Here is a 27,557-nt window from a genome sequence, read left to right as displayed (position 1 = left end):
TTAACCCTATTTGCCTCAGTTTCCTCATCTGTAAAATGAGCCAGAGAAGGAAATGGCAAACCGCTCCTGTATCTTTACCAAGAAAACCAAATTGGGTCATGAAGAGTTGGGCACCACTGAACATCATCAGCAGAATCATGTCTTGTACAGAAGCTATGAAGACCAAAACAGACTAATCCTTGCCCTCTGAGGGAGCTTATATTCTACTGATAGAAGGTGGGGTGGAGAAGACAACAAAAACATAGAAAATTGAATATAAAATAAATACAAAGTAATGAGGGGGGTGGCTCTAGCAATTAGGCTTGCTGCGGAAGGTGGGAGGTGAGCTGAAGGAAGCTAGAGGTGAAGAGGGAGTACATTCTTGGCATCAGGAACAGCCCATGCAAAAGTATGGAGGCAGGAAATAGAATGTCATGTATGGAGAATGGCAAACAGGCCACTTCAACTGGAATGTAGAGTAAAGGACAGTATGTAAATGTACAATAAACCTTGAAATGCAGGCTTGAGACCGAGTGTGAAAGCTTTATAAGTCAAAACAGGCATTTGTATATTGTCTTAGAGTCAAGAGGGAGCCCAGCAGATCTTTTTGAACAGGAAATACCATGTGCTTTAGAAACCTCAGCCTGGCAGCCGTTTGGAGAGGGTGGATTAGAGAGAGGGAAGAGGCTGTGGTAGGGAGACTCATGAGAGTGCTAATGCAGCCTTCTGGGCCAGAGACGATGAGGGCTTGAGCCAGATCCTTGGTTGTGTGAGTGGGGAAAAGAGGACACCTGGGAGATACATTGTGGAAGGAGAATCCAGAAGACTTGACGAATGCCTAGAATGCAAGGGGTAAAGGAGAGGGAAGAGTCAAAGTTGGCTTTGGGGTTTTGGACCTTGGTGACTAGAGGGGTGGTGGTGTCCTCCACAGAAAAATGGGGAAGTTAGGAAGAGGTGGAAGGAGGGGATTGGATGGGGAAAAATAATGAGTTCTAGTTTGGACTCTGTTGAGTTTGAGATGGACTGGAGATGACCAAAAGGCACTTATAAAAATAGATGGCACAGTGGATAGAGTGCTGGCCCTGAGTTCAAATGTGGCTTCAGACACTTAGTAGCTATGTGACCCTGGCAAGTCATGTAACCATGTTTGCCTCAGTTTCGTCATCTGTCAAATGAGCTGGAGAGGGAGATGGCAAACCGGTCCAGTATCTTTGCCAAGAAAACTCCAAATGTGGTCATGAGGAATCAGACACAACTGAAAACGACTGAACAACATAGGCATTTGGTGATGTGGGACTGATGTTCAGGGGGAGAGCTGGGGGCTGCCTCTGAGAGTCACCATTAAAACTCCCAGGGGTATAATGGATAGAGTCCTGGGCTTGGAGTCAGGAAGACCTGAGTTCAAATCTCACCTTAGGTATTTACTAGCTGTATGACCCTGGGCAAGCCACTTACCTTTCGTTTGCTTCAGGTTCCTCCCCTGTGAAACAGGGATAATCTCAGCACCTATCTCACAGGATCGTTGTGAGACTCAAGTGAGAAAATATTTGTAAAGCATTTAATACAGTGCCTGGCACCCTAGTAGGCATTATATAAATGCTTATTCCCCTCCTTCCCCCTGCCCCATCTGCAGAGATAATAGTTGAAAACATGGGATGATGAGATCCCCAGGAGGAGAAATAGAAACCAGGGATGTATACATAAAGAAGGAGGCATGGATGGTGATATAGCAAGGGAGACTGACCACCAGACAGGAAGGAAACCTTTGTTAAGCACCTACTATGTGCCAGGCACTTAGCAAATATCTCATTCGATCCTGGGTGGGAGATACTATTATTATCCCCTTTTTGCAGTTGAGGAAACTGAGGCAGAGAGAGGTTAAGTGACTTAACCAGGGTCACACATTAAGTGTCTGAGGATGAATTTGAAATCAGGTCCTCCGGACTCCAGGCCTAGCTCTATATCCACTAGGCCACCAGGCTGCTTTTAGATAGGAAGAAATGTCGCAGAGAAATGTATTACAAAAACTTCTCTAATACAACAGAGAGATCAAGAAAAATAGTTTTTAAAAGGCCATTGGATTTGGTGCTATGCTTAATTGTGGCCCTGCTAAAATGGAAGCTGCTTGAGGGCAGGGCTATTTTATTTTTATCTTTATTATCTTAACACCTAGCCCAGGACTTAGCACATAGCAGGCTCTCAATAAACCTTTGTTAAAATGAATTCCTCTTTGGCATTGTAACACATGGAGTCAGTCTTTCCAAAGGAGTTTGAATACGTCCCTTGGAGGGGCAGGCCCCTGCTCCCCACCCACCCCCTAAATTACCAGGTATATAGATTACTGTCTAGACCTTTAAAGCAGCACTACAGCATTGTCCTCTGGGGAGCCCTAGCCTGGGAAAAGGGTCCCATTTGGTATTCACTGTGCAGAGAAATTGAGTAGCCACAGCTCGGAAAGTCTACTGGTCTGATCAGAGGCTTTTCTGGGAGATGGCCAACTCAACTTGCCTTTGTCCTTGACAAAATGCTTTTCATTAACAAGCTTTCTTGGGCACTTATTGGGCTTGCTAATGCCTTCCTGCTGAGAATAAAATACCTCGGATTCATCCTGTTGGTACAGAGAAGTTTGCCTGTTGTCTCCCCTGTTAGCCTAGGAGCTCCTGGAGGGAAAGGGACTGGGGATTTTTACCTTTCTTTGTGATCCCATGGCTTATCATTGGGCCTGGCCTATAGTGGTCAAGTGAAGAAGTCAACAAGCATTTATTAAGCACCTACTATGGGCCAGGCCCCCTCCCTCCCTCTCCCTCCCTTCCTCTCTCTCTCTCTCTCTCTCTCTCTCTCTCTCTCTCTCTCTCTCTCTCTCTCTTCCCCCCTCTCTCTTTCTCCCTCTCTTTCTCTCTATACACAGACATACAAATACGTATATACATATATATATATATATATATATATATATATGCAAAATACATACAGTGTAAATGGAAGGTAATCTTAGAGGGAAAGGAGAGGGTTGGAGTGGAAGGAGAGTACAATGTGGGATTTAAGGTGAGTCCTGAAGGAAGCCAGGGAAGCCATGATGTGCAGTTGAGGCACGATGGAGGCAGGGTGGACCAGGCGCTTTGCGGCCTGAGATGGAGGCTGAGAATTCTTCAGGAGTCTTGCCTCCCAGTCCCACATTGTGGCCATCTCACAATGCTGCTCTGGGTACCCACCACTGTCCCATCCTTCCTGTGCTCTTTAGAGCTCTCTGTGGGAGTCAGGAGCTGGGAAATGATGGAAACTTAACCTTTATCCCCTCCTGGAAGCCTTCCCTGATTGAGCCTGAGGCCAAAACACACCTGCCTACAACAATCCTTAGTCAGTTTGCACCTTTTTTTCTGTGATGTGTTTTCAAGCGTTCTTAAAGCCTTTTCATGTACGTTCTCTTGAAACTGAGCTGGGATAGGGGATCTTAATCATATCTGCGGTTATATTTCAGGAGAATGGTAAACTTGAATGAGAGGAAAAACACATCTTTATTTCAATATAAGTGGTTTCCTCTGTAACCCCATGTATTTTATGCATTTAAAAACATTCTTCTGAAGAGGTGTCCATGGGCTTCACCAGACCTTTGACAGAAATGCAGCTAAGACTGCTGGCCTCGACGCCTCAGAGGGCAGTGACCTTCAGCTGACTTCCTTTTGAGTCCTTCTCTATTACTTTCTGTTGAATTGCGGTCCCCCAAAAAACTGTGAACTCCTTGAGAGCAGGGACGTTCATGATCCCCCACAGCACCTATTCTAGTGTCTGGGAGAATAAGTCTTTAACTAACCTACTCAATGGAACTGAATCCTCCCATTCCCCCAGTACCCAGTATACATTACACATTCTGGGGTTGCTTACACAGAATAGGGGCTTGACTCTTTCTCAAGACTATTAATATTTGCCATGGGTTAAAAAAAATGAGGCAACACTCTCTCCCCTCACCACTCTGTGTTTTGTGAAGGCACTGGGTTGGGGTGGTGCAGTGGATAAAGCATCATGCCTGGCATCAGTAAGACTCTTCTTCCCAAGTTCAAATCTGGCCTCAGATACTTTATTTTTTAATTTAATTTTTAAAAATTATTTATTTTTAGTTTTCAACATTTAGTTCCACAAGCTTTTGAGTTTTAAATTTCCTCCCCCCTCCCCAAGACAGTGTGCAATCTGATATAGGCTGTACATATACATTCATATTAAACGTATTTTCACATTAGTCATGTTGTAAAGAAGAATTATAATCAATGGGAGAAACCATGAGAAAGAGGAAACAAAACAGAACAAAAAAGAGAGAGAGCCAATAGTCTGCTTCAATCTGCATTCAGACTCTGTAATTCTTTCTCTGGATGTAGGTAGCGGTTTCTATCATGAGACTTTTGGGGTTTTTAGGCATTTTCTAGCTGTGAGATCCTGGGCAAGTCATGTAACCCTGTTTGCCTCAGTTTCTTCTCTGTAAAATGAGCTGGAGAAGGAAATGGCAGACCACTGCAGTATCTTTGCCAAGAAAACCCCAAAGGGGGTCACAAAGAGTCAGACACGACTGAACAACATTTTTGGGAGGCAGTGAGGTGACACAGTGAAGAAAGTGCCAGGACTGAGTCAGGAAGACTCATCTTTCCGAGTTCAAATCTGACATCAGCTGTGTGACTCTGGGCAAGTCACTTAACTCTGTTTGCCTCAGTTTCCTCATCTGTAAAATGAGCTGGAGAAGGAATGGCAAACCACTCCAGTATCTTTGCCAAGGAAACCCCAAACGGGGTCACGAAGAATCAGATACAAGTGAAAGAAGACTGAACAACAACAACAGGGTGGGAAAAAGAAAACCAGCCCAGAATTAGGGCCCCAGGATGTTTGTAGGCAGAACAAGGAGGGGAAAGGCTGCTACTGCTATCTAGCTCTCATCAGTGAGGAAGAGGAAGGGACCGAGGTAGGGAAGGGCAAGCCCAAGATGCTGGGGGAGGCCCAGGTCTCCCTTCAGTATTCACACGCCCTCAGGAAGCTATCTGGCAAGCTCATTACTACTCGAGTACAGCAGGCCAGACGCTTATTATCCCCATTAATTGTGCCCCAGCCAGAGCCCTGGAGAGCTAAGCCAGCTCCTGGGCTAGATCAGCTCTTAGAGGTGCCAGCCGCCTCACCTCATCAGGGAGAGGCAGGGCAGGCCCCGGCTTCCTCCCAGAAGAACCCCCTGAGGTGGCCGCTGGGAGGAGCCTGGGCTTGCTGTGGTGCTGAATCTCAGCTACAAGTAAAGTCATAGATCAACACTGACATTTGGGTATCTTGTCTGGTCACTGTGATACTGATACAAGGAACAGGAATGGCCTCTCTCTGTCCCCTCTCCTCCCTTCCTTCCAAACTCTACCTAAAACTTAACTTGTCTAGGAGAGAAACAAAAGGAAGGCGTAAATGGTACATCCGTGGTATTTCATGGCACCATTTACCCCTTGAGAGGACAAACTGCCTTTTGCCTTTCTCTGTATCCCTAGTGCTTAGTACAGTGCATGGGACATAGTAGGCACTTAATAAATGCTTATTGACTGAATGACGATGAAGGGCAGCACCAGACTCATGGAGCACAATCGCTCTACAGGGGGCTGGTACTGCCTGGACTTGGTTCTGGGGGCTATCTATCTATGCGTGTGGGTATGGGGGTGCATGCCCACACCCACACATGTATATCCGTATATATGTATGCACATACTTACACACACACATACATATTAGGGGGCAGCTAGCCGGTACAGTGGATAGAGTGCCAGGCCTGGAGTCAGAAAGATTCATCTTCCTGAGTTTATATCCGGCTTCAGTTACTTGCTAGCTGTGTGACCTCGAGCAAGTCACTTCACCCTTTTTGCCTCGGTTTCCTCATCTGTAAAATGAGCTGGAGAAGGAAATGGCTCACGACTACAGTAGTTTTGTCAAAAAAAAATAGGGTCACAAAGAGTCAGACGTGACTGGAAACGACCAAACAACATTTACATACATATATGTGTGTATGTACATGCCCAATATGTATGTACACACGTGTGTATAGATCCTTCAAGTTGTCGCTCTCTGCTTATACATTCTCCTGTTTATTGCTCCCCAAGACATGTGAAGTCAGTAGATCTTTCATGCAGTCTTCCAGATGGGATTGGGGTCTGTTCCTCCCCTGCATACCTCTCTAACGGGGTGATCATCGATCACATCAGAAAAGGATTTGGCAGCCCCAGATTGTCATTGTTAATTATCAGCTATAGGATATACATAACGATGGGAGGGGGAGGGGGGGACTCAACCAGAAGAGAAATAAGGCAACTGGCCACTCAGGCTGCAGCCAGAGGTCAGCCTTCTCTTGCCTCTTCCTGTGCTGATAGAGCAAAGGAGAGAGACAGACAGACAGACAGACAGACACAGACACAGACACACAGAGACAGAGAGAGACAAAGACAGAGAGGGAGAGGGGGCTTGTTAGAAGTATCCCACCAGTTTCCAGTGCCACAGTCCTGTTGAAGCACCCTACTAGGGTCCTGGGAAAAGGCACATAAGAGCTTTTCTCTAGAACCTACAACTTCAAGGCTGCAAGGGGCCCTCTAAGTCCTGAAGTGCAGCCCTTTGACCGAATCCAAACTTCACAAAATAAATCCCCTTAATAAAAGGATTTGTTCTGTAAAACTTGGACTCAATCAAAGGGCCTCACTTGAGGACCTAGAGGGACACATGTGGCCTTGAGGCAGCAGGTTCCCTGCCCCTGGTCTAGATATTAGACTTGGTTCAACCCCACCAGTGGGGTTTATCTTTTATAGTAGGCAATTGGATTCTTTTCTACCAGTGCCTTCTTTCCAGAAGTCTTCAAAGATAAGTCCAAAGAGATGTCACCAAACTGGTGAATTCTGGGATAGCATCTCCATGGCAATGCTACCTGGGCGGGGAGCCTGGGAAGCCAGGATTACATTCCTAATCTCTGCTTCTTTTTATAATGCCTTTGTGTATGTTCCTGTATCACTTTCGTGTGTGTGTGTGTGTGTGTGTGTGTGTGTGTGTGTGTGTGTGTCTTGTCTCATCTGGCATGAAGCGGATGTTAATGGTGTCAGAGTTTGTCTTGTAAATTAGATACGACCTTAGAATCTGTGAGCAAAGGGCAGAGAGTGGGCTCCAGGGAGCAGAGGAATGGAGCCTTCCCCCACTCCAAGCTACCTTCCTCTCTTCCCAACTTTTCTCTTGCTCTGAGGGTGTGAACATCCCTAGAACAGATGCCCGAGGGATAAGCAGGTGGTCCGGAAGGCAAACAAAAAGTTGGTGGGAGTCATAATTTTGAGAAGTTAAGGTGAGATTGTAGATATGGAAGTAATTTGGAAAAAGTATCATACATTGAAAAAAAATCCATTCTTCACTTTTTGTCGTTCTTTAAATGTGAGAAGTTGTACAAAGAGACCTAGTAGTCCAAGACAAACCCAGGGAAACCCAATTCCCTCTCTCACTCCCCTCTAAGAAAAACTCCTACATGGCTTCTGGCCCCTTTCCCCTAGCTCCTGCCTCCGTCACCATCACCCTCCCTCACCAGCTGTACAATCTAGTGATTCCTTTGCTGCTGTTGCTCAGTCATGTCTCACTCTGTGTGACCTGTTTGGGGGTTGTCTTGGCAAAGATACTGGAGTTGTTTTGCCATTTCCTTCTCCAGGCATTTTACAGACAAGGAAACTGAGGCAAACAGGGTTAAGTGACTTGCCCGAGGTCACACAGCTAGTAAGCGTCTAAAGCCAAATTTGAACTCAGCTCTTCCTGACTCTAGACCCAACACTCTATCCTCTCTGCCACCTAGCTACCCAGTGATTCCCTAGCCTGCCCCAGAAATAAGGAGGTGCTGATTCCTGACACGTTGGCCACAGGACCCCCACCAGCTCTCAGTGGCTCTTTCCAGACAATTTCTGGGGCTTTTGCAGATGGTGGTTCTGATGGACCCAATGGAGGATCCAGATGACATTCTCCGAGCCCACAGATCCCGGGAGAAGTCCTACTTATTTGATGTGGCCTTTGACTTCACTGCCACTCAGGTGAGGAGTCAGGGATGGGAGAGACTGACATAGGACCAAAATAAAGAAAGGGTCTATTATTTGCCCCAAGAGGTCATCCTTCAGGCTTGGGTCTTTGTATACAACTCTTAAAACTGCTTCAGTCCTTATTTGGAGGGGTTGGGTTCCTACACTCATGAACATGTACTTGTTTACATGTATTTCTATGTGGCATGCTCATTCATAGACAGATGATGCATGTATACATACAAATACATATGTATACATATATATATATATATATATATATATATAAATACATACATGTACCTCCACTAAGCAAGCATTAATGTCAGCAAGCACTGTGGGACCCACATTTGGTTCCCTTTTGAGCTAGAGAAGAGAAGTCTAAGACCCCACTAGATTAACCCAGATGGTAGGATGGACCTGAGAAAGTTGATGCTCTCCTGGGGATACCCCCACCTGGCTCACCTTCAGGATATCACTGGTATCTGTGATAAGGTAGCAGCTGGGCAGGGGGCCAGGAGAAAGCTGGAGGAGCCAGCTGGTGTCCTGAGTTCTGTTCCAAGCTGGCATCCCTAATGAATTGAGGTTAAAGAGACTTTTTCCTCACCTCCTCGGTGTTGTCTCTCCGGGGTCTAGGCGTTCTCAAGGACCTCAGGCTAGGCAGGACCCAGAAACAGAAACTTCTTTCTACAGTGGGGCATATTGTGCCTCCTGAACCCCTCGGACACCCAATTTCCTTTTCTTTGCAGGAGATGGTTTACCAAGCCACCACGAAGAGCCTCATTGAAGGAGTCATATCTGGCTACAATGCCACCGTCTTTGCCTATGGCCCTACTGGTGAGCTGGCTGGCTCAGCACCTGGCTTCTGCCTCCCCTGTCCAGTCCCAAACCAAAAGAGCCCCCTTCTCTGCCCACCTGACCCCCCAACATGGAGGCCAGCCAACTCCCTTATGCAGGAGGTTCATAGGACAACCCTACTTCACTATTACAGGAATGGCTTGGCCAAATATAAGCCTAAGTCATCATGTCCCACCCCCATCTTCACCCAAAGCCACCTCATCCCAGAAGACCCCTCCTCCCACTCACATGTCTCTGAGAGGAGCCTGCACATTTGCCTTTCACTAGCTTCTCAATGACCCCTCCCCAAGAAGGGACAGGGTGCTTGCCCCACAGAACCTTCAGAGCAAGGACAGGAGGGAGTTATTCCTGGGGAGAAATCTTCCAGGTATGGCCTTCTCCAGCAATGCCACATGCCCTATAACCCCCCGCTTACCTACTGTTCTTTCCTGCCTCTAGGCTGTGGGAAAACCTACACCATGCTGGGCACTGACCATGAGCCCGGCATCTACGTTCGGACCCTCAACGATCTATTCTGTGCCATTGAGGAGACCAGTAATGACATGGAGTATGAAGTGTCCATGTCCTACCTAGAGGTAGGTCATCCTGACTGGACCATACTTGGAATTTTAAGTAGGTGTAAGGCACTGACTGGCTTATAAGAAGGGTAGGAAAATCCCTTGAAAGCAGCTCAGCCTAGGTTCCAGTGCAGAGTGTCCAGGTGTATGGACAACAACTGTTCCTACTTCCCCCTTCATTTTCTGACAGGCTCTCCCCTTTGAACGAATAGAAGCAGTGCACATGTGATGCACACAGCCCCCAGGGACATGCCCCATCACCGTGGGTGATACTGAGCCAAACCAGGAGTTCCCAGTTTCCTTGCTGTCCTTTCCTTTCCCCTTCTCCCACCTAGAATGAAGGCAAACTTCAGCAAATATGGCAGCTTTTAAATCAGCATGGAAATTACCAGGTCACACTGATATCTAATATATCCACTGACCCCCTGACCTCCAAACCATTCCTTGGGAGCATTCCTTGTTTTTTAATGAACGGGGTCAACATATCTTTTTTTCTCACCAGAAACCAATTATGACTTACTTTGGGTGACTAGTTAAACATGGGCCATTCACCCAAGCGTGTCTCTGTATAGCAGTATCATACTTATGTGGGTGTGTGTCCATATGCCTGGTGTACCTGGCAGCAGCTTCCCCTATTGTGGGCATGTGGTGATGGGATTAATAGAGCGGTGTGATATGTGCAAAGAGGAATATGAGAAGTCATTGCCGAGAGCAGGTGAGTTGTGGGTGCTCTGTAGAGCTGTAACTAAGGACGGTTGTAACTAAGGAGGGGTGATGGGGGTTTTGACACAGGGTTCCAACATTTAGAGGACACTGACATCAGCTTAGAAACAAACTGAGCTTAGTAGCTAGTTAGCAAAAATAATTAAAATAGGAAGCAAACAGATGAAATCTTCCACTTGGCAGTAGCACCCCAGGTGAACTCTCAGCCTGTCCTCATCCTGGAGTCTCTGTCCCTCCTGACAACTGACTTGTTCTTAAATAATTGATTCAAGGGCATGTTTCATGCCATTTATCCTGGGCATATTTTGTATTTCTGGCATCCGGCACAAAAATTGCTAGTAACAGCTCTACTTACCTGGCTTCCCAGCACCTCTAATACAGTCCTGGTCCTTTCTTTATTAGGTAACCTATATGAGGCAGCTAGTGCTGGGCTTGGAGTCAGGAAGACCTCAGACACTAAATGTGTGACCTTGGTCAAGTCACTTAACTGTTGTCTGCCTCAGTTTCCTTGTCTGTAAAAAGGAATAATAATAGCACCATTTTCCCATGGTGGTTGTGAGGATCTAATGAGATAATCATTATAAAGTGCATAGCACAGTGCCAGGCACATGGTAAGCACTATATAAATACAAGCTATTATTATTATGTAAGAGATAGGGCAGGAAGGACAGCAAGCTAGAGCGGTCACCTGTGACACTGGCTAGTACAGCGTGTGCTCACAGAATGAGAGTAGCCAGAGGGGAGACAAAGAAAAACCCAGGAATGTAGCAATGGGCTGCTAGATCTTCCCTCGGGTGCCCCTAGACCTTGGCAGGGTCTTTCTTCTTCAGATCACCTTTGCTAGAGGTGGCAGAGGACTTCTGATTGAACAGATGCCTGGGGATCTAGGTGGAAACCTATGCCATTAACATTTTCCCAGGAAGAAGAAGGTAGCTGTGGCCTGGACCACAGACACCTTGTCCAGTGATGGATCCTCCTGGGGATGTGTCCAGCCAGCTCTGGGAAGGGCATCCCAACATTACCATCCATCCCTGTCCTCAATCTAGTTATCCCCTATCTCCATCTCAAGTTACATACTTCCTTGGAATACTGAGGATCCATAAACCTCCTTTGGAAATCTGTCTCTTCATTCCTGGTACTTGCATCCCCATCACCTAGCATAGTGCATATAGTAGGTGCTTAATAAGTGCTTGTTGATTGATTGATTCTGGCTCAGGTTCTTTCTCCTCTTGTCTGATGGGCAACGAGCTCCTACCTTTGTTGTCTGCCCCAAGTCTTCCAATATTCTCTCCTTATTCCTATCAGATCTACAATGAAATGATTAGGGATCTACTGAACCCTTCCTTGGGGTACCTAGAGTTGAGAGAGGACTCCAAGGGGGTGATCCAGGTGGCCGGGATCACTGAGGTATCCACCATCAATGCCAAAGAGGTAAGTTTGTGGCAGAGAGAAAGCAAAGACTTGCTCCCTCAGGTCAAGGGGTCCTAGGAAGCTGCTGCCTGGCAGGACGGTCTGGTGTCCGGTGCTTGAGGCAGCCATGCAGAAGCCTAACCAGGGTTGGGGTATCTGCATAAGGAGAATCTTGGCTTTCTATGTTATCCTTACTTCCAGAGAATTCTAATATCTCTCATCTGATCCAAGCCTCACAGGGATCCCCAGGAAGAAGGTGAAGCAGCAAATAGTTTCCCCATGTTATATATGAGGAAAAAAAAGCCGGGACAGCAGGGCAGCACAGTGGATAGAGCACTGACCCTGGAGTCACAAGGGCCTGAGTTCAAATCTGGCCTCACTTACTAACTGTGTGACCCTGGCCAAGTCACTTAACACCAATTGCCTCCCCCGCCAAATAAAATAAAATAAGACTTTGGACTTTCGATGGCCTAAGGTTATACAGATTATCAGTAGCAGAGTCAGAACTCAAATACAAGTGTCCTCATTCTCAGGCCAGGGATCTTTCCCATTTTACCTCTTCCCAGACTGTTTGAGTGTCCCCTTAAATTTCCCCCCCCACCACCAAGTTATTACTTTTGTTGAGAGGAAGGATGCTGGATTTGAATTCAAAGGACCTGAATTAAAATCCTGACTCTTCTACTTACTTTCTTTTTTTTTTAATTTAAATTTATTTATTTAACATATTTAGTTTTCAGCATTGATTTTCACAACAGTTTGAATTACAAATTTTCTCCCCATTTCTACCCTCCCCCCCACTCCAAGACGGCATATATTCTGGTTGCCCTGTTCCCCAGTCAGCCCTCCCCTCTATCACCCCACTATGTGATTTTCAGGTAGTCATTTAATCTCTCTGGAACTCAGTTTCTTCATCTATAAAGTGAGGGGGTTGGACTAGCTCTAGCTCAGTGAGCCCCTAAGCTATTCAAACATTCATTTCCACCTATCTTGCACCCCTTTCTCCCGTTCCCAGGGAACCAGCCCTTCTAACAAAAAACATTTAAAAGAGAAAAGCAGAATAGTTGAGCAAAGCCAAGCAACACATCAGCTGACCGTGACTGGCAGTGTATACAGGATTCCACGCCCCTAGTGCACCGCCCTTGCAGTAAAGGGAGAAAGGTGCATGTTCTCAGCTCTTTTCTGGGGGCTAATCCTTGACATTGTAATTATGTAGCATTTGGTCTTTTTTGTCATTCTTTGCATTCACATTATTTTTGTCCTTGTGTATATTTATCAACCTCTCTTCTTCGGCCTGAGAAATGCTAGTTGCTTTATCGCTTCTTCCCCATTCCTATTTATTCTCTATCCATCTTTGAGGTCCTCTTTGGAGCCTCTCTCTAAGTTCTGCACATCTGTGGGATCCTCATAGGGCCCATAAGATCATAAGATCATGAGAGGGACCCTTGAGAGCATTTCACCCCAACCCATTCATTTTATAGATTCAGAACCTGAGGGATTACATAAGAATTTGGCCACTATGCTTTGGGGTGAATGTCCCCTTTGGGCTCATAGGATCATAAATCATGAATTCATAGATCTGCCTCATATGCTTACTAGCAGTGTAACCCTGGGCAAGTCACTTAACCTCTCTCTGACTCAATTTCCTCATTTGTAAAATGGAGGTGATCGTACCACCCACCTCCCAGGTTGATTGTGAAAAGTGAGATGATAGTTGTAAACACTTTGCAAACCTTAAAGCTCTATGTAAACACTAGTTCTTATTGCAATACTTCTTGAAGTCTCAGTTTCCTGATCTATAAAATGGGGATAAAAACAGCATTTACCTCACAGGGTTGTTGTAAGGGTCAAATGAGTTAACATATTGAGTCGGCAAGCCCCTTGGCACGCCCAGGAAGGCCTGCCAGCATAGGTTCTTTGATCTGCTTTTCTAAAGGAAGAGCAACTTTAAAGGGGTCAAGAATCTTACTTTGATTATATATATATGTATATATATATATATATATATATATATATATATATATATATATATATATATATATATATATATGTATCATTCACTAGTTCAGGGGATAGGTCAGCACCCTGAACATGGAGAAAATACAAGCAGAGAAGTTACAAGTAGAGAAATTAGCAGAGATCAACAGAGAGGGCTCCCACTGTCTGAACACAGTAATGCCACCCCCTACATACACCATTAGATGGGGGAGCACCAACTAAGTAGTCAGGGGGCTCTTAACAAATGACTACTTGGAGTCCCGTCCAGGGAATCAAAAGTTCCTTCTCATGAGCAAGCCCACAAAGCAAAATCTCACCTCAGAATATATATGTGTGTGTGTGTGTGTGTATGTATACATACATACATACATACATATGTATTATATATGTACATACTTTTGGCTAATAGGCTCAGATCCAGAAGGCATTACAACCCTCATGATCCAGTGCCTAATTAACTTAGTACCCAAAGGTGTGAAAGCCTGCCTACAAGCAAGCTCCTCCTTAGGCCAGTTCCTCCCCCAACAGGCTCTATGTCACTCAGGTTGTATCACAGCTGGGCGGGAATTCAAAGCAGCAAGACATCTGTGATTAAACACATGTGGTCACATAGACCTCATTAATGGACAGGGAAGATCTTCCTGTTTCGTTAACATTACACACATATATGAACATATAAAATATACTTGTATCATTCTTTGCAAACTTTAAAGCACTATATAAATGCTACTACTACTACTATTATTATTCCACCTAGCTGGAATGGACTCCAAGAGGACAAATAGTCCACCAAGAGTGAGGCCCAGAGAGGCTGACTTACTAAACACAGTTAGCAAATGGCAGAGCTAGAATTTGAATCCAGCACCTCTGACTACAAATTCAGCACATTTTCTACTGATCGCACACGTCTACCGTCCCTGCTGCTCGTCTGTGAATTCTTAATAAGATCGACAGGGGCAGAGATTGTCTTCCCTGATCTTGTGTCAGCTCCAGCCCCCAGCACAGTGTCTTCTGCGCATCAAGTGCCTAAGACAGGGGTGGGGAACCTGCAGTCTTGAGACCACATGTGGCCCTCTAGGTCCTCAAGTGCAGCCGGGCCACACTTGAGGACTTAGAGAGCCATATGTGATCTCAAGGCTGCTGTGAGGTGAGGTGGAGTTAGGGAAGCTTTCCTTGCCTTAGAGGGTTTGCCAGAGGGGGTCAGGAGTCTGAGACCTTTCCCTCTCCTAACCCCCCATTCCCCTGCTTCTCCAGATCATGCAGCTTCTAATGAAAGGAAACAAGCAGAGAACCCAGGAGCCTACAGCCGCCAACCAGACATCTTCCCGGTCCCACGCCATACTCCAAGTGACCGTACGCCAAAAAAGCCGGATCAAGAATGTCATGCAAGAGGTGCGGCTAGGCCGTCTCTTCATGATCGACCTGGCTGGTTCAGAGCGGGCGTCCCAGGTGAGGGGAGGAGCAGAAGGAGGGAATAGTAGATGGGGAGAAGTGGGAGCAATGGCCGTCCGTGGCATAGGGAGTAGGGGTAGGACTGCCTTCAGAAAACCTGCTCTCAGGGGCAGCTAGGTGGCACAGTGTAGTGAGCACTGGCCCTGGAGTCAGGAGGACCTGAGTTCAACTGCCTCTCAGACACTTGGCACTTACTAGCTGTGTGACCTTGGGCAAGTCACTTAACCACAATTGCCCATAAGAAAAAAAAAAGCCACTCTCCTGAGAGGAGGCTCCAATTTGTACCTACGTGGTATAAAGGAAGATTAATAATATCTTTCACTTCAGTCACCATCATGGTCATTTATCAGGAAGCTTAAACTCTTTTCCACTGGCACATAAAGTAAGTTGCTTAGACCCAGGCCCAATGTTGTCAAGAGACTTAAAGTCTTAGGGCAGACCACCTGATGTAGGTAAACACAGAGGAATCTAGACAGTGCTGGAGGAGTAAGTGTTGACATTGTAGACAATGCCAGAGAGTACAGAAGAGGACGGGGGAGAATTGTTAGAGTTTCATGTTTGGACAGGGTGGGAGTGGAAGCTTCCTGGAGGAGGTAGAATTTCTGGAGTTACTTGGGAGAGAAGCATCTTAGATGACTAGGGAGGGGAGAGCCGTGTGAGAATAGGGCAGCCTCCTCCACAGGGTCTTGGGAAAGGTAGGCCCTGAAGAAAACTTATTGTAAGGGGTGGGGAATAGAAGAGGGGAGTCCAGGGGTGTGAGTGTTTAACAACTGGCTCTCAAAAAAAAAAAGGCACATTTAAATTTAATCTGCACTGTTCATATTTTCCCATCACTTCCTTCAGTCTAGACCAAGGGTGTGGAACGGGCAGCCTCGAGGCCGCATGCGACCCTCTAGGTCCACAAGTTCGAGGCCACACTTGAGGACCTAGAGGGCCGCATGTGGCTTCCCCACCCTTGCTCTATCCCCTGCCCCACCTAACTCCCACTCCCCCAACCCTATGGCAGCTTGCCTTCCCCTCCTTTCCTCCTGCTTAGGTTCCTGGAGTTTGGAGCTCCACCTAGTGCTCCAAGTCAGTTACTGTGCCTGGTTTTCTGTCCTCAACTTTTCCCCCATTCACGGTTTTTGAAAAGCAAGCTTCCTAGCCCATTTCATTATTGCGGGGTGGTTTGAGTCGATGGTGGTGTTACCATGATCATCATCGTCATCTTGGTGGTGGTGGTGGTCATCGTCATCTAGTCTTCGTCATCATCATCAGCATTCTACTCTTTTTTTTTCATGGGCTCAGATAGAAATAGCCCTGGGACAAGTCACCGCCCTGTTCTTTCTCCTTTATTTTCAGTATTGCCTCAGTTCTCGCACAGGTAGATGGAATAGTTGCCTATTGTAGTCGAATAGCAGTATTAGAATGTGAACACCTTCTAGCAGAGTTTCTTAACGTGGATCAATTTCAGGGTGGGTCTATGAACTTGGATGGAAAAAAAAATACGTCTTTATTTTCACTAACCTCTCACTGGCATTTGGGATTTATTTCAATTATGGATTAAAAAAGAACGAAAGACAAAACATTCTTTTCAGAAGGGATTCACAGGCTTGACCAAACTTCCAAAGGGGTCCCAGACACAAAAAAAGGCTAAGATTTGCCCCCTCCTGCCCCTTGCTCTCTGGGCTCCCTGAAAGTGTCCTTGGTACAACCCTCCTAGCAGCCAGGATAATGGGGAGGCTATGGTTTCATTCTCTCCCCCAGTCTTCTCTACAAGATCTCTGTCTTTTGAAAGCTTTTTCATTTTTCGCAGCTTGGCGAGTAAGTATTTGGTATGGTGACATCTATTTTAAAAGCTGCTCTTGGGGCAGCTGGGTGGTGGAGTTGGGAAGACCTGAGTTCTAAATCCAGCCTCAGATACCTACTTAACCTTGATTGTCTTAAAAAAAATTTTTTTAAAGTTGTTTTTAAATTTTTTGTAGATTGATGTTAAGGTAGCTAAGTGGTGCCACAGTACACAGAGTGCCAGGCCCAGAGCCAGGAAGACTCCTCTTCCAGAGTTCAAATCTGACCTCAGACACTTACTTAGCTGTGTGACCTTGGGCTTAACCCTGTTTGCCTCAGTTTCCTCAATTGTCAAATAAACTGGAGAAGGAAATGACAAACCACTCCAGTATCCTGGCCAAGAAAACCCCAAATGGGGTCACAAAGAGTCAGACAGGACTGAAAAACAGTTGAACAAGAATGGTCATCAATATTCTTTCTCTTTTTTTTATTTTTTTGATAAAGAAATTTTAATCTTCTCATGGTCACCTTAGAGCAAGGGGCATTGTGTTTCCTTAATATTGTATGGGTATTTGCAAGGATACTTAACACATCTGTTATTGTCCACTTTATAGCTCTAAAGGTGTGCCATAAAACTGGTGCTTTAGGATTGTTTTAAACATATTCTTCCATTTAGCTTGTTTTCAAGATGCCTCTAAGTCATTCAACATATTCAGAATAACTTTATGCCGAATATATCTTGCCTGGAGGAGACCAAGGTATTTGATCAAGCTTAAAGCCTTCAATCTTTATTTTCCCTTGGCGTATATTAAGGATTTCTTTCTTACCAAGACTAAAAGACAATTTGATATCACTGGAGAAATATTCCACAGGATGATGGAGCTGTCTAATGTTTCTTTTGGTAGATCCTTATACTGGAAGGTCGTCCATGTACATCAAATGATTCGTAAGATGTTTTAGTCTATAAAAAGTCTTCATACTCTGCAGTTTAGCCTAAGTCTGTCAGAGACTGAGTATTAATATGTAAACACTGGGAAAAGATCCAAATGGGCAGCTTCCCTCTGCTGATTTGAATTCTCTGACTCAAACACTGTCTACGTATATTTATTAATAACAATAATAATAATAATACAGCTAGTATTTCCATAGTGCTTCAAGGTTTGCCAAGCACCTGACAAATATCTTATTTGGTCCTCACAACAACTGTGGGAGGTATTATTTGTGTATTTTGTAGTTATCATGAAACAAAAGACAAAATTCCACAGATTTTTTTAATTGCTTAAATAGAACAGTGGTAATGCCAGTATCTGCATACCTTTGCGGAAGTGTCTTCCTTTCAATCTGGTAGTGAGTAAGCAAAGAGATTTGGATTAACCAAAAGACTCCCAGTCTTATTTGGTCGCTACAAACAAGACAAACTCTCTCTAACCTTAGTTTCAGAAAATCAGAATCTCTCCCTAAATTTGATTGTATCTAGTATTAAAAAAAAGATTAGGTCTTTTATCCAAGTGAAACCAGCAGCTTCAGAGTAAGACTCTGTCTCTTTGGCTTTGGTTAAATCTTCTGTTTAAGAGATACTGGGGGCGGCTAGTCAGGAGGATTGGTCCTGGAGTGGGGAGGACCTGAGTTCAAATGTGGCCTCAGACACTTACTAGCTGTGTGACCCTGGGCAAGACGCTTAACCCTAATTGTGAGAGAGAGAAAGACAGAGAAAGACAGAGAGAGACAGAGACAGAGAAGTTTTATTTAGCTTTGTTTTTTAATTCGGGTGAAGCAAAGAATTCAGACAATAATACTGTCAAAATATTATTTCTTAATATTTCACATAGGCTTAGTGCTATGTGCTTCCAAGGTTCAACTCCCTCTTTAATTAATATTAATAGTATTTTATTATTAATGTAATCATTATATTATTAAATCATTAATATTAAAGATTCTTTAGAAGAAATGATAACAGATTGATTTTTTTAAATTGTTTTTGCAGGGGTGAAGGCGGGGCAATTGGGGTTAAGTGACTTACCCAAGATCACACAGCTTGTAAGTGTGCCAAGTGTCTGAGGCTGGATTTGAATTCAGGTACTCCTGACTCCAAGGCCAGTGCTCTACTCACTGCACTACCTAGCTGCCCCTATGATAACAGATTGAAAGCTAGGTAAAGGGGCACAGTGGATAGAACACCAGCCCCAGAGTCAGGAAGACCTGTGGTCAAATCCAGCCTCAGACATTTACTAGCTGTGTGACCATGGGCAAGTCACTTAACCCTGATTGCCTCCAAAAAAGGAAGGAAGGGAGAAAGGGAGGAAGGGAGGAAGGGAGGGAGAGAGGGAAGAAGGGAGGGAGGGGAGAAGAAGGAAGGAAGGAAGGAAGGAAGGAAGGAAGGAAGGAAGGAAGGAAGGAAGGAAGGAAGGAAGGAAAGAAGGAAGGAAGGAAGGAAGGAAGGAAGGAAGGAAGGAAGGAAGGAAGGAAGGAAGGAAGGAAGGAAGGAAGGAAGGAAGGAAGGAAGGAATCATACTGGTTTTAAATGTTCTTTCAAAATGTCATGTTTTGTATGAATTGTTCTTGACATGATTGTGGTGGTTGGAATGTTTTAAATCAAAAACAGCTTTCCATGTGAACTTCAAATGTTCTAGTGTTCCGACTGTTCTTGGATCTGGTCTATGTATTTGCAGATCATGGATAAGTCTTGACTGTGGTACTGAGACAAAGGCTTTGCATTAATTGGCAAAGATGGTATAAATGTTGCTATGTTTTCAGGGAGTTTATTCAATGATAATAATAAGTTGTACTTTATGCGCTGGAACTTTGGGGCATATATTATGATGATGATTAATAATAACTGGTCTTTAATAATCTTAATGATGGACATCTGTATGAACTCAGCCAACAATATGTCAACAGAAAAGCACTGAACAAATGGCTGTCCTACAGGTTTGTTTATGGAAACAGAGGAGATTATGATAGCAATTCAGGACCAGGTCGTTGCCACCAGAAACTACTGAAAGGTCATCCTTAAGGAGCCTGGACTTAGTTATAAATGTCAATCATGCAGGGGAGCAGTGGAGACTGTTTAGCCATAAACACGTAGTATCCGCTGAATACTTACCTGGTGGCTAAAGTTATCAGAAGCTCACTACTGTCTTTTGTGGACTAACAGATGACAGATCCCAGTACTACCAATATAGACCTCCAAATATCCCAGAAAACTCAACCAATACACTGTGCTGGAACTAGACCATTATCAGAGGATGAATTGCTGCCTAAAATTGCCTAGACGTAACACCAATTCACAAAACCTTCAGAACGTTTTAGAGGCTGGTGGGTGGCACAGTGAATAGAGTGATGAACTTGGAGTAGGATTATCTGAATTCATATACTGCCTCAGACATTTACTAGCTGTGCGACCCTGGGCAAGTCACTTAACCCTGTTTGCCTCAGTTTCCTCATCTGCAAAAATGGGGATAATAACAGTATCTACTTCACAGGATTGTTGTAGGAATTGTTGAGATAATATATATAAGGTCCTTTTTTAAACTTAGAGCATTGTATCAATTCTGTCTATTTTGCCACCATCCAAAATGCTCGTAATAATCTTCAAGCTCCATGGAAACCATCTAGAGACCTGGACAAGGAGACCAAAATCATGGGGGATCAAGGTGAGGTATATAGCATGCCTGTGGTCCTGTCTGCTACTGGAATGTGGGGTGCTTTTCAGGCAGCCAATGGAAGATGAGCTTATATCCTCATTCTTTTATTCTACTACAAAAAGCAATTATTTTATGCATCTGGACAATAAGCCTTAGACTACTGAATGTTCAGGAGTAATAGCCAGATGGCAGCTTGTCCCAGGGTCATTTCTACACAAACCCCATTAGAAAAGAGAACATGGGGCAGCTAGGTGGCACAGTGAGTAGAGCACCAGCCCTGGAGTCAGGAGGACCTGAGTTCAAATCCAGCCTCAGACATTTGACACATTTACTAGCTGTGTGACCTTGGGCAAGTCACTTAGCCCCAATTGTCCTGCCAAAAAACAAAACAAAAAAAAAAAAAGAAAAGAGAACATGATGGTAATAGCAATAATACTGACAGCCAGCATTTCTATAGCACATTAAGGTTTGCAAAGTACTTTACAGCCATTATCTTATTTGAACAGCCCTGGACAATAGGTGTGGTTAGTACCGCCATTTTACAGATGAAGAATCGGGAGAAAGAGGTGAGGTGACTTGCCCAGGGTCACTGAGCTAAGAAGTGTCTGAGGTCAGATTTGAACTCAGGTCTTCCTGGCATCATCTAGTCTTCCTCTGATGCCTCGTTGGGTGTGGGGGTGACCTTGAGCTCTTGAATATCACATGGGCTCTGACTGGTCTTACCAAGCTGAAAAAGTTTTGAGTATAGGCCCAGTCATAGGCTGTATGACATCCAGGCATCATCCTAGCAAAGGCCAGGGAGGCTTTTCACCAGCCATTTCGCTGCAATGCCAAAGGATCATAAGATTTAAAGCCAGAAAAGACCTCTTTGTTGTCATTGTTCAGTCATTTCAATTGTGTCCAACTCCTCCTGACGCCATTTGGGGTTTTCTTGGCAGAGATACTGGAGCGGTTTGTCATTTCCTTCTCCAGCTCATTTTATAGGTGAGGAAATGGAGGCAAGCAGGGTGAAGTGACTTGCCCAGGGTCACACAGCTAGGAAGTGTCTGAGGTCAGATTTGAACTCAGGATGATAAGGCTTCCTGACTTCAGGCCTGGCACTCTATCACTATGGCGCCACCCAGCTGCCCACAGAACACTTTAAGATTTAAATGCTTAACACACATTGTCTCATTGGATCCTCACTTTAACCTGTGTGGCAAACAGGGAAATAATATCATACCCGTTTTATGCATGTCTTGCCCAACGTTACTCAAGTAGCAAAAATGGTGGAACCAGTATTTGAACCCAGATGTCCTGAAGCCAGAATGCTCTCCTCATTATAATCCCAGTACATATCACATATTATAACCCTCATCATAATATAGCTTCCTCTAAGACCTCCCACTTTTTTTTTTTTTTTTTTTTTTTCTTTTTGGCAGGGCAACCGGGGTTAAGTGACTTGCCCAAGGTCGCACAGCTAGTATGTCAAGTGTCTGGGGCTGGATTTGAACTCAGGTCCTCCTGACTCCAGGGCCAGTGCTCTACTCACTGAGCCACCTAGCTGTCCCCCACTTACATTTTTAAAGTTCTTTTCTATCTATTTACCTCATTATAGCTTCATGATAATTCTATCAGGTTGGTAGCATATTGTCATCCCATATTCCAGGAAAGGAAACTGAGGTCCAGGGAACTGAAAGGGTTTGTCCATGGTTGGACATTAGAGCATTAGTGGAGAAATCAGATGCTTCCCTGCCCAGCAGGCCTGTAGGCTGCTCCCTAGAGGCTCCGCCTCTCCACCACACCCCAGCCAGCTCTTGTCTCCTTGATCCTCAGACTCAGAACCGCGGACAGCGCATGAAGGAGGGTGCCCACATCAACCGGTCCCTGCTGGCCCTAGGCAACTGTATCAACGCTCTCAGCGACAAGGGGAATAATAAGTATATTAACTACAGAGACAGCAAACTCACCCGGCTCCTCAAGGTACCAGCAAAAGCCAAACGGGGCACGAGTGGCAGGGAGCTGGAGGGTCAGGAGCCGGTCTGCAGAAGATGCTGTGTTATGCCAAAGGAAACTCTCAATCCCACTGCTGTCATTGTTAGCGGTTCACTCATCCATAACACCCAGGGCATTCTAAAGGCACCTTTTAGAAGTCACAAAGAGAACAACAGAGGGGAGTATGGTGTAGTGTACAGAGAGAGAGCCTCGGAGCCAGGGAGAACTGGGTTCAAGTCCCACCAAGTTCAAGTCTGACCGTGACTGGCTGTGTGACCCTGGGGCAAATTAGTTGACCATTACTTGACCCCTCGGTGCTCTAGACAACTCACTGATAGTAAAAGTTGCAAAGAAGGTGCCGATCTACATTCCTAGAGGTGATTTCTTCATCTGGGAGGTCCCTATGCCCAAGAAATCTGAAGCCCAGTCCCAATTCCTAAGGACAATGGTACGCCTTATGTCCCAGGGAAGATAGTCACAAGATCATAGAATTCAAAGCTGAAAGGGCTGTTAGAGATTCCCCGGTCCAACTTTCCCATTTTATAGATGAGGGATCAAAGGCTCAAGATGGAAGAGTTGTAGGTTTTTTTTAAAATTAGCATTCTACTTTCTACAAAGGGCATTCCTTAACCATATAGTCAGTCAGTAAAAAAAAAAGAAAGAAATTCTCGTTTAAGAACTTGGGCAAGAAAGTGGAGGAAGAAGGTAGAGGCCAGGGAAGTCCAAAGGTCATAGAGTAGAGCTGGGCTGGCAGCTACTTCCGACACAAAGGAGTTGATTTTAAGGCTCTCAGTAGAGGATTAAGCTTGAAAAATACTTCAGGATATATGGTAGTAGGGGTCGGGGGAGATGGGGAATGGCAGCGGTTGAGACTGCCATAGTGGAGAAACCTAGATATAGGTGCTTGCTCACATCTGGCAACATGCGATACAATGTGATGGTTGACCAGCTCACGAGGTCCTCTCCTTCACCTCCTATGTAGGATTCCCTTGGGGGCAACAGTAGGACAGTGATGATTGCCCACATCAGCCCTGCAAGCAGTGCATTTGAGGAGTCCCGAAACACCCTCACTTATGCTGGCCGGGCCAAGAATATCAAGACCAGGGTAAGTGAAATATAGCCACTTGACCATTCCCAAGGTCATGTTCCTTGCCTGTGTTACCTGACCCATTGACCTGCCTGGCCACTCCTCTTCCTGCTGAATACCCCTGGTATCAGCCTTTGCCTCTTCAGCACCATCCCCAGTCCTTGGATCTGATCTTATTCTTCCCCACTCTTTCATCCATACTCCATGGATCCTTCTCAGAAGTTAGTGATCAGAGCTTCCATTCACCACTGAAAGCACTAAACTTCCTATTTTTGGCTTCTTCCCCTTCTGAATCTTCTCCCCCTTCCCACTGTCCCTTTCTCTTTCCCCTTCCTTCTCTTCCTCTCATCCTTCCTTCCTTGTTTCATTCCCTCTACTACAAATATTTAGTGTATGGAGCTTATGTCTCTTCTCTATGCTCCCTCCCTTGGTGATCTCATTACTTCACATTGGCTTCAAATATCGTCTCTATGTAGATAACTCCTAGATCTATATTTCCAGCTCTCAGTCTTGCATCTCCACCTGGATATCCTATGGGCATCTCAAACTCAGCATATACAAAATAGAACTCATTATCTTTCCCTCTAAACTCAAACCCTTCTCCTAACTTTTTCCTTTCTGACCATGACAGCACCATTCTTACAATCATTCAGGTTCACAACCCAATGCCAAGCACAGTATCACAGATGCTTAATAAATAACTGTTGATTGGTTGGTTATGTACTATGAGCCAATCAATCAACAAGTGTCTGTTAAGGGTTTATTACATGCCAGACATTCCACTTGTCTCTGGGGATTCACAGACAAAAGTGAAACAGCCTCTGCCCTCAAGGATCATCCCTTCTAGTGGAAGAGTGGCATGTATACCATATATACCAAATGAGGAGAAAGTAGTTTTAGGAAGGAGAGAATTAGCACCTGGGGCCCAGGAAAGGCATCATACAGAAGCTGACACTTGAGCTGAATCTTGAGAGAAACCTGGGATTCCAAGAGGCAGAGGTGAGGAAGGAGGGCATTCCATGGAGTAAGTGAGGGCAAAAAAGCATGGAAGCAGGATAAAGAGTGTGCAGGGTGTGGAATAATGGGTAGGGCTTATCACAAAGCCTGAGGAGGGGAGTAAAGTATGAGAAGACTAGAAAGGAGATATATAATGAGGCTGGAAGATAGGTTGGCATCAAATGGTAAGGAGCCTTAATTGCCAGAGTTTATATTTGGTACTAGATAAAGAGCCACTGGTGTTTGTTGATCGGGGAGATGACATAATCAGTCCTGCAGTTTAGGAAAAATCATTTCGGTAGATGTGTGGAGGATAGACTGGAGCATGGAGAGAGGCTTAAGTCAGGGAGTCCTCAAATAGGAAGCTACTACTGGTTGGTTGTTGTCCTTTGTTCTTGAAGAGGACCAAACTGACATCACTATGCTAGAGTAAAGTTACAGTGTGTCCGACTGTGGCTGATCAGACCAATATGAGCTCAGAAGGGTCTACAATAGGTTGGGCACGAATGGTTCATGCAAACATTTGGAGTGGAGACGGCTCTAAACTTGTTCATCTCAGGAGAGGAGGAGATATATACCAAAAATGTCATGGAAGTAGAAAACATGGCAACTGATTGCAATGTCAGTGGGCTAAGTGGGAGTGAGTAGAAGTTCACATTGTGGTATGGGGGGATTTAGATGTATATGAGGCACAATCCCTGCCCTCAAGGAGGTTGAATTCCAGAAAGAGAACTAGCCTGTGTAAAGTGCTTTGGAACTTTAAAATGCTATGTAAATGCTAGCGGCTCCTGCTGTCATTATTTCACAAATGAGTAAGTGGAGGCTCAGAGACATGAACTCACTCACTCAGGGTCATTCAGCTAATAAAAATCAGAGCCAAGATTTGAACCTGGGTCTCCTGACTCCCAAGTGCCGCATTACAGCCCAGGTGAAATTTGAGTCGGTAGAAAGAATCAGCAGGGCTTGGCGACCCATTGGTTATGGAGAACAAAGGAGAGGGAAGAGGCAAAGATGATTCTGAGTTGCTCCTCTCACCCCTTGGCTCTTACTTCTTCTCCTACCACCTCCCAGGTGAAACAGAACCTGCTGAATGTCTCTTACCACATCGCCCAGTACACCAGCATCATCTCTGACCTGCGCAGCGAGATTCAGCGTCTCAAGTGCAAGATCGATGGGCAGGCTGGACGGGGCCAGGGCCAAAGCCCCTGTGAGCAGGGAGACATTCGCCAGATCCAAGGTGGGTACCTAGAGGCGTGAGGGTGGTACTGTCCTTGTAGTTATCTTTAGTCAGTAGTCTGGGTTAAGGAAAGCTCTTGGGGAGCCCCTGGACAGAAGGGCACATTCCACCCCAAAGACTTTCTAGCTAAGCTTTTCCTTTGGCACGGATAATGACCACAGTAATAAAGCTGTTCTTTTCAGAGAGCTTCAAGGTGTGCAAAACACATCGAATCATTATCTCATTTGGTCCCCACAACTACTCTGTGGGTTAGGTACCACAGGGATTGTCATTCCCACTTTACAGATGCAGAAAGTGAAACCACACAGTCAGGTGGCCCAGTGGATAGAGCACTGGGTTTAGAGTTAGGAAGACCTTAATTGGAATCCTGCCTTATTGACTCCGAGCGAGTCAATCAGCTCAATCTGCCTCATTTTCCTTATCTTTAAATTGGTAATGCTACTAGTACCAACCTCCCAGAATTGTCTTGAGGATAAAATATTTGATATTTGCATAAAGACTTTGCTAATCTTTAGCATTAAATAAAGGTTAGCTAGGAGGAGCAGCAGCAGCAGCAGCAGTAGTGGTAGTAGTAGTAAACTCAGAGGTTAGGTGACTTGATGATCACTACCTGCTCAAAGCAGAATCTGAACCCAGATCTCATCTGGTATATACTTGCCAAGAATGTACGAGCCATAGCCCCTGCTTAGGTATTCAAGAATCATAGATTGTCAGAGGCAGAACAGAAGGAAGGTAGAAATCATTTAGCCTGATCGCCTCATGTTACGGGTCCTGAGTAGTTAAATGACTTCCAATCTTGAGAGGTCACACTTGGGCGAAGGCAAAGATAACATGCCACAAATTGATGCCGCAAAGCTGGTAGGGTCAGTTAATGGGCGGGATGATGGAGTCCGGATCCAAAAGGAGTTCACAAGGCTACAAGGTGAGTCAAGCTCTAACGAGATTTAATATGATTAATGTTAGGATGTACCCTGGGGCTCAGAAAAGCAACTGTGCATGTACAGGAGGAAGCAGTTCCTGTGGGAAAAAAAAAGGTGTAAGCATTTTTCAAAGGAGACTCCACGCTTCATATGAGTTAAAGGCTACCCACTGCCTTACCCAGGGAAAGTACCAATGGGGCAAGTTTCTAACCTGGGAGTTGGAAAGGGTCAAAGTAGAACAAGTGCTAGACATCCTGTACTGGTATTAGGAATAATTACGTGGTAATGTTTTTATAGTTTGCAAAGTGTGTTATCGAGTCAGACAATATGTGTAAAGTGCTTTGCAAGGGATGAGCACAAACCCTGCCTGGTCTTGGGCTCTAGAGGCCTCGAATTCAGGACAAGGTGGGGACACTCCCACAGCCTTAGACCACATCTGGAGAATACCAGCAGAGGACATTGTGTCCAGAGAAGGGCAGCCAGAATGGGAAGGGCACTGAAAACTGTGGTCCATGAAGACCCTTTGAAATCAGCCAGTCAGAATGCCAGCGACTGTGCTAAGGGCTAAGGATATAACAAAAGCTTCCACTCCCTTCTACCTCTCAAAAAAAAGGAACCCCAGATATTTAGCCTGGAGTAGAGAAGGCCTACGAGGAAAATGACTGTTGTCTTCAGCCATTGAAGGGTTGCCCAATAGAAAAGGGATTAAATTTGTTATCATTGGTTCCAGAGGCAACCACAAGGAGAAATGGGGGTAGAAAATACAGAAAGTTTAGATTTCAGCTCAGTGATTAGAAGAGGGATGGAGACTAGACCTGTGAGTTCAGTGATGTAAGGAATTCCCAGACGAGGGATCTCCCTCCACCAATACAGGCAACACCTTCTCTGACTTATAGTCTTAGCAAGTCTCCTACAGCCCTGA

The 27,557-nt window shown here is 45.1% G+C and overlaps 1 protein-coding gene across 1 annotated transcript in view; it reads left to right on the top strand.

Moving 5' to 3' along the window:
• Positions 1 to 27,557, top strand: part of KIF19 (kinesin family member 19) — a 56,973-nt gene that overhangs the window by 22,226 nt on the left and 7,190 nt on the right. The window contains exons 3-10 of the mRNA XM_036756804.1: positions 7,920 to 8,030; positions 8,765 to 8,852; positions 9,312 to 9,448; positions 11,459 to 11,584; positions 14,813 to 15,007; positions 22,237 to 22,383; positions 23,378 to 23,500; positions 25,550 to 25,715. Coding sequence (XP_036612699.1) covers positions 7,920 to 8,030; positions 8,765 to 8,852; positions 9,312 to 9,448; positions 11,459 to 11,584; positions 14,813 to 15,007; positions 22,237 to 22,383; positions 23,378 to 23,500; positions 25,550 to 25,715 — 1,093 coding nt within the window. The remainder of the gene's footprint in view (positions 1 to 7,919; positions 8,031 to 8,764; positions 8,853 to 9,311; positions 9,449 to 11,458; positions 11,585 to 14,812; positions 15,008 to 22,236; positions 22,384 to 23,377; positions 23,501 to 25,549; positions 25,716 to 27,557) is intronic.

Source organism: Trichosurus vulpecula, chromosome 4 (assembly GCF_011100635.1).
Source record: "Trichosurus vulpecula isolate mTriVul1 chromosome 4, mTriVul1.pri, whole genome shotgun sequence".
Taxonomy (NCBI): Eukaryota; Metazoa; Chordata; class Mammalia; order Diprotodontia; family Phalangeridae; genus Trichosurus; species Trichosurus vulpecula.
Note: the sequence above shows the minus strand (reverse complement) of the source record. Positions and strands in the feature narration are given on the sequence as shown.